The sequence below is a fragment of the Megascapheus bottae genome, chromosome 16 (assembly GCF_031878675.1).
Source record: "Megascapheus bottae isolate mThoBot1 chromosome 16, mThoBot2.hap1, whole genome shotgun sequence".
Lineage (NCBI taxonomy): Eukaryota > Metazoa > Chordata > Mammalia > Rodentia > Geomyidae > Megascapheus > Megascapheus bottae.
Window position 1 is genome coordinate 8,693,585 of NC_143524.1, and position 8,031 is coordinate 8,701,615.

General features: G+C 41.2%; 1 protein-coding gene across 1 annotated transcript; it reads right to left on the reverse strand.

The window, feature by feature from the left end:
- Window positions 1-6,857: 6,857 nt before the first annotated feature.
- LOC150052578 (olfactory receptor 5B3-like) lies at window positions 6,858-7,826 on the reverse strand. Its single transcript, XM_090349157.1, has one exon. The coding sequence runs from the start codon at window positions 7,812-7,814 to the stop codon at window positions 6,858-6,860; it is 957 nt and encodes a 318-aa protein (XP_090205283.1). The 5' UTR covers window positions 7,815-7,826.
- Between the last annotated feature and the right edge of the window lie 205 nt (window positions 7,827-8,031).

The window sequence follows — 8,031 nt, forward strand, 5'->3', positions numbered from 1 at the left end:
CTCTCAACACGGCTGTGTTTATTAGTTAAGACAATGTTTATCTTTTGTTTGAGAAATAAGATTGAGATTGCAATGGTTCATAAACATGAAATGATTTAAAAATCATATAAGTTTGTGTTTGGCAAAGGAAGATGTATGATCCTATTATATTTTCTTGTCTCCTATCTATCGCTATCCATATCCATCTATCTCTATCCATATTTATCTATCTATATGTTTCATAGGATTTTCTTGGTGTTCAAATGTACGACCTCTGATTTTATTGCATAAAATATAAGAAATTTGGGGCTGGGAATTTGGCCTAGCATGCCCCAAGACCCAGGTTTGATTCCTCGGTACCACATACATAGGAAAAAAAAAGTCAGAAGTGGTGCTGAGGCTCAAGTGGTAGAAGTCTAGGCATGAGAAAGCCCAATGAGAGTGTTCAGACTCTGATCTCAAGCCCAGGACTGGATATATATATATATATATATATATATACATATATATATACATATTTATGAAATTAGTGAAACACTGAAGTCTAAACTCTCAATAAACTAGAAACTTACCTTCCCCCCTAAGATACAGCATACACGATCAGAAATTCAGTCTTTGAAAGAAGGAAATTATCTTTCTTTGGGGACTCTTCTTAGCATCTTACAAGAAAGTTTAGATGTCTCCAGGAGCAGATTGGCCTTGCAATCAGATAATACATATTCTAGTCCTTGATCTGTTGTTCCGTGTTCTTAGACAAGTCTTTTAATTCCTTTTAACTTTTCTTCTCTTAAACTCCTCGGGTCTGCATTTCTGTGTTGTCTTTACTATTTATCCGTGTTGCATTGATAAATGCAAAGTACTTTAATCTACTTCAGTTATGGAAGCCAATCTATCTAAGGATCTTCTTCACTATCAACAAAAATCTACAGTAGTGCTTCAGTTGCCTGGAGGTTAAAGATAAGTAAACACAATATCAAAAGAAAAGGTAAATTTCTCAACCTGACTGATCTTGAATCTCATTTACATAGAGGAAATACTAGACAGTTAGAGTCACAAGTATCTTCCCTGAATCTGATGTTGCTGTGATGAGAAAGTAAATGTCTGTAAACCTATTATTATTTCCTTCTGGTAATGGTCACATCCTTAGAAATATGGCACCTAGGGAAGAAGTTACTTGTGAGCACTACACAGCTATTAACTAGCAGATGAATAATGAAGGGCTGAAGAGGAAGCAGTTCTTGGGGTATTCCCTTTGGTATAAGGCCAAATGGAGTCATATGGGATTAGAAATGTCAAGAGTTCTACAGTCCTGAAGCTGTCATGGGACAATGTCTCAAGAGGAGAATGAAGAGTGTTTACCTCGCATGCGTACGGCAAAGGTGATTAAAATTCTGTGGGGACCCAGTTGTGCTTGTTGGGGGAAATCATAGATTATTTTTTATTGTTTTAAATAATTCTCTGGTAGTGCACAAATCAAGCCAAGTTATGACCGCTAGTATTGCAAGTTGACTTAAACACTGGGTGATTCAGATTCTGTTATTAAAAAACCACACCCTATAAATATTACATTGAAAAATAGAATAAATGCCAATGTATTGTTCTCCAATAATGGATTTTTAGCTACAATGTGGAGACTTGTACTACAAACACACACACACACACACAGGCACACACATAGACACAGACACATACACATATGCACAAACACACAGATGCATACAAAACTGAGTATTGTTCTGGCAGTTATAATGCTTAAATGTAATCTGGGGAACAAGAAAACATGCTAAGTAGTAGAAGAGAAAAGAAGTATTTTTCCATATATTAGGTGGTCATAGTGTTTCCTTTTTTTCTTTTCTTTTTAAAGTTTGTTCAAGGGATTTTATTTTGACATGTCCATAAATACATATTGAGTACCTTAATCAGATTCAGCCTCTACCTTCCCTCCCCCATTATTTCCTCTCCCCTCTCACAAAACCAATCTTAACAGATTTGCTTGTTTCATTTTTTTTTCACATGGACATAAAATATTTCAATATTCAGTCTCTTCTTACTCCATCTCCCACACTTCTGTCCTAGAGGATGGATATTTTCCATTTTGTCATCTTAAAAGTATGTGTTATTTTTTTCAAAGAGATTTCACTTTGGTATTTCATACATGCACATACTATACTTTTAACAGATTAGGCTGCTTGCTTTCTCTTTTCTCCATCCCCAGGTAAGCATTCAGTGAATTTTATTTTGCTGCCTTCATACACGGGCACAACCCTTCTTGTACTGCTCACCTCTTTCACACATTTTATCTTCCTCTCCTTCTTTATTTCTTGTAAATGTTGCCCAAAGCTAACCCCCCACACAATGTTTATATATATATATATATATATATAGTAGATATATATTCATTTATAGATAAATTGCTATCTGTCTATCATGTATCTGTCTACATATATGTGTGTGTGTCTATAAAGACTATATATAAAAGATAGATCATTTATATAGGGACACTTATCAGAGTAATTGCAGACTTTTCAATAGCAATTATAAAGTCAAGGAATTACATATTTAATTCAAATCACATATTTAAAGCACTGGAAATAAATATCTGCCAGTGTGGATCCTCTGCCCAGTGAAGCTTTTGTTCATGAGTGATTGTGGCTGTAGCTCCTGTCATGGCTTGGTTTTCCATCTTATGAGATGACTGAGATGTCAATTAGTTTGACTATAGAAAATATTTTACTGTGTATGTCTATGCAAAACAACCTTTGCAAAAAAAGTGAACATATACAATAAAATACATTACAATGTCATTAATGCATTTATTTTTGTCTTCAAATGATTGGGAATATTTAATGTCACTCATTATCTCTAGATTTTAAGTTGTTTTGTCTCTTGTCTCTACCAAACTTGATTTATTTATCCTGTTTGAATACTATTATATATAAGAAGATTCCACTATTGATAAAAGGCAGTCATATTGACAGGATCTCAAATACTTTATACAAGCTAAAGCAGCAAGACTCAGAGACTGTATAAGCTAGGTTTCTTTCAAAGATTAAATTTTATGGACAAAAATGGGTTGGGTGGTTTTTAGGGGGAACGGATAGGAGAAAGGATTGACCACAAAAAATGGAAATGTTTTGTTTAGGTAAGGTGAATCAGTCCATATGAGCATGCTTGAGAGATGGAGGTAGTAAAGCACTAGCCTAGAAAGCTTGAGGTACTCAGTTCAGATCTCAGTGCTGCTAAAACAAAACAATTAAAACAAAATCTTGCTTACATTTTTTTGCTTACATTTCTAACCAAGATGGGTGGGGTGGTGTGGGGGGAGGGTAATGGGTGGGTACCAAGACATGTTAAAAGGTATGTGAATTAATGCACCCTCTATCTGGCAAATATCATGTAACCCTTTTTTTAATTACAATAAAAGTATAAAAATAAAAAGAACTACAAACATCATCAGTGCACCAAAAGTCTAAGTCTGGACTTAGTTTCCTTCTTTTTCTAAAATACTTCCAATTGCAAAGTAGCATGAAACCAAATTATAAGGAGATAAACTTTTAAACATTCCTTTAAAATACTAATCACATTAGCATCTCATAAATCACAGGGACTGAGAGATTAACAGCCTGGTTCCTCTCAGCCTGGGCACGGCACTCCTCATTTAAAAAGGCACACAATTTGAGATACAGGGGGCCAGGAAGCTCAGCCTTAGTTAAACTTTTCCAGTCTTGGGTGGTACACTGCTGATGAGCCAGGCCTTGCAGCATGGTTTTGGCCCAGGGAACATTAGGACCATGTTTGGAGACAGCTTTCTTAAGCCCTTTTAGGGCAGGTCTATTGCCCCCAGGGTTAGTATTTACCAAGCATGGTGGGGAGGAGTAAAATGGTGGCTTGACCCTGTAGAGATGGGCTGGGGCCAGCTGGCAGCAAACCAGGGTTCACAGATTGGGATTCCTGAAATAGGGGGCAGGGACTAGGAAAAAATAGAAGAGAGACAAACAGATGGGGTTCGGGAGGGCTACAGCCCAAATCAGGAGCCACAGCTTAAGAAGCCTGTAGCCCAAGACTGTAGCCCAGTTTATTTCCAGTTCTGACCTTAAATACACTTCTTTAAACTAGGGAACTGCCAGGGGCTACATTCGTACAAACAGTATCAAGTCTCAAATAGGTTGAATGAGAAGCGATCAAATCCCAAATAGGTTAAATGAGAAGCTATCAAGTCCCAAACAGGTTAAATGTGAAGCTATTGACACAGCCCAAAATCATGATAAGAGCTTACTTCCTTGTGTACTCAATTGTGCGGGTCCAAGGTCACTGACCCCACAGTCACGGTCACTGACCCCACAGTCGGTCCCCAACAGAGATGAAAAATAACTACCCCAGACCCCAAATTATTCCCCTTAAGTAAGCAGAATAAAAGAATAAAAGAAAACCCCTCCAATTCGAAAAATCTCCAAGGACCCAAAGGCTGAATAAATAGGAACTTCTGGACCCTTGTCAGCCATTGTTCACACAGGTGTCCATAAGCTCCAAGAACTAACCTATTTTGTGTCAAAATTAGCCTGCACGTATAGCATTGTATAGCATTTGTTTCCCAAACCATAAAACTACTCTCTGACAGTTGAATGGGACCCAGCCTGGTGAGAACTTCCCGTCAGTTTCCACCAGCCTGGGAAGCTCCCTAATCCCTATCTTACCTCACTCGACCACCTGATGGGTGTAAACCTGTGATTTTTGCCTTTAAAAGGCTGTGAAAACCCTGACTGTCAACTTCTCCCCCCACCTCACTGCCTAACTGCTTTGGGGTGCAAGTGGACAAGTTCCCTGCCTGGCATGTAACCCGCAATAAACCTTGCTTTTGCCTTTCGGACCTCTCTATCTCAGTAATTTTCTTTGGGGACCCCGTCTCAGGGCATAACAGACCCACGCTTTCAGTTTGGGGGAGGAACCGCTGCTGTATGGCGGCTTAACCCCCTCTTTCGGTTTAACATGAGGTAAGCATGGGAAGAGGGATAGTAAAATGGCGGAGGTCCCTCTGCACCCCAATTGTCTGCTGCAAATTCCGGGGCAGGAGCACTTGACATAGGGCTCTGGGGGCCAATCCCAGGATCAAAGAGGCCCCAAAATCCCTCCTCAGGGCAAGGCTCTAAACCCTTTCTTTCCTGAGCAGCGGGAGGGCCAACTCTCCAGGACCCTGAGCACTCCTCAATTACAGTTTCCTTGGCCCTAGATGTAACTGAGCTAGGATAGAAGCAGGCCTTAAGGGCAGACAAGGTCAGAGAGACCCCGAGAGGAGGGTCCTCTCCCAAGTTAATCTTCTTCCTCACCAGGTGCTCTATGCGCTCCCATGCGGCCCAATTGAAAAGAATGGCCGCCATTAACACAGCACATGTTAAGGCCTCCCAGACCTTCTAAGCCTGGGGATCTGAGATCTCCAAACCTTGGCTTCTAAGAATAAATTTAAAGGTTTTAAGCGCGGGATCCTCACTCTTGGCGTAGAATTTGCCCCATCTTTTCAGGGAGACCTGTACCTCCTAATCTGCTTGGCTCGGCTCGCAGACAATTCCGCTTCTGATGAGTGTTCCTTTCATGTCCCACGTTTGGGCGCCAGAATATCATGGTTTTTAGCACTCTTTTCCTCCTGACCAGCAGAAAGGGCAAAGAGAACACGCCCCGACTAAGACGAAACCGAGAAAGATTAGGGTCGGCTGGCCGCCTTCACCCAGCCCTCCCTCTCCAGAGGGAAGACACAGACGCGCAGGGAAACTGTCAGCTCAGCAACACTTTTTAATGGGGAAATACCAGGGGCTAAGAAGCAGGAGTCTATCAACATAAAAGTAGGCAGTACAGGGGGAGGTAGGTGCGGTCAGAGAGGGTGGCGGGGCCAATCCATGGGTTCGAGGTAGCCTTACAACACAAACCCCAGCCAACCTCCCAACCAGGAGACAGGAGGTTGGATCCCCAAAACCAGAAAGGGAGCACGAGATAGGCCTTTTACCCTTCATGTGACGTGCCCCACACATGTAATGTCACTGCTCTTGTGGAATTTACATTCTAGTTTGGGCAAAAACAAGTAAACAAAAACAAAATAAGGAAACTCATACACTGTAGGTAAAGGTTGGTAAGATCTATAAGAAATAATGTCACATGAAGATGGAAAAGTATCCCCAAGGACTATGACAGAGCTCAAGAGAAGAAAAGACCTGAATGGAGTGAGTGAATTCCTCCTAGAGAAATGCAAAGGCTCAATCTCCCAAGTATGGTTCGTGTTCAGAAGAAATGTCAGTGAGAAAGGAGAGAAGTCTGGTCGGGGGAGGGGGTTAGAGAATGGTCACAACAAAAACTATAACTCAATGAAACAAACAATGAATGACCAGCATGATCAATTCTACAAGATTTGGTGAAAGGAAAATAGAACGGAGGAGGATGGGGTAAGAGAGAACAAGAGAAGGGGACATTCTGTGTGAAACACAATGTATGCACGTGCAAATACCATGGTGAAATTCTTTAGTACAAAAATGAAAGACAGCACTGTAAAGTAGGCTATGTTGGTGTATGGCCTTCTGGTAGGGATGAAGGTGAATGGATGGAATGGATGAGAGATGGGTTGAAGCACATTTTATGAAAATAGAGCAAAGAACTTTATTAAATTGTGGTAGAGGAAGGGATGAAGACAGCCTTAGATGGGATGAGGTTGAGGTGCTATATATTATGCAGGTATGGATTTGTCACAATAATGGCCATGCTCTTGTACAACTAATCAATATTAACTAGTAAATATCTAAAGAATCAAAAACGTTAACTTCAATGTTGACATTTAATATAACTTCACATGTGGAAAATACCAGCGTTATCTGTGAAGTAACTAACATCTTGGAAAATTAAAACCAGAATCCCAAAGCTGTTTTTCGCATCCACAAAATGAATGCACTCTTGAGATTTAAAAATGCACTCTTCACCTCCTTGTTCCTCAGGCTGTAGACCACAGGGTTCAGCATGGGAATGACCGTCGTGTAAAACACAGATGCGATTTTGTCTGTGTCTGAGTGAGCCGTGCTGGGCTGTAGGTACATGAAGATAACAGTCCCGTAGAAGATGGAGACTGCAGTGAGGTGGGAGGCGCAGGTGGACATAGCCTTCCTGTGTCCCATGGCTGAGTCCATTTTTAGAACGGTAATCAAAATGAATGTGTAGGATATGCAGATAATGAGGAGAGCAAGAAATATATTGAAGGTCACTACATAGACAAGGACTAGCTCAGTAGTACGTCTGTCAGAGCAAGACAGAACCAGGACTGAGGGAATTTCACAGAAAAAGTGATGCACAACGTTGGACCTACAGAAAGAGAGGCTGAATGTGTCCCCAGTGTGGATGGAGGCATTCAGGAAGCTAATGACATAAGAGCCTAGGATCATCCAAGAACACACGTTCGTTGTCATGGTGGTGGTGTAATGGAGGGGCTTACACACTGCTGCATAGCGATCATAGGCCATTGAGGCCAACAGGTAATTTTCTACAGTAGCAAAGCCTGAGAAAAAGAACATTTGAGCAGCACAAGCATGGTAGGAGATGACTTTGTCTCCCATGAGAAGTCCAGCCATGACCTTAGGAGTGACCGCTGAGGAGTAGCAGAAGTCCACCAGAGACAGGTTTCCCAGGAAGAAGTACATGGGGGTGTGGAGACGGGAGTCCAGGAGAATCAGCAGGACCATCCCCAGGTTCCCAGCCAGCGTGACCATGTAGATGATGAGGAAGGTGACAAAGAGGGGGACCTGCAGGGCTGGGTCACTGGTCAGTCCCACGAGGACGAACTGTGAGACATCTGTCCTGTTCTCCATTGCTGTGATCCAAGAATCTCCAGATGCTCTGTAGCCATAACACACAAGGAATAGAACGATTCGAGGATCAAACGGAAGTCGTAAAACATGAGACGATATATCTGTTAACTGAGATGTGGACAAGTGTGTAACTGGATGACAATGTCTTTCCTGGCCATATCTATCTTATAGTTCACGTTTCCCAATACTATTTCCTGTTGTTCACCTTTTAAAAAAT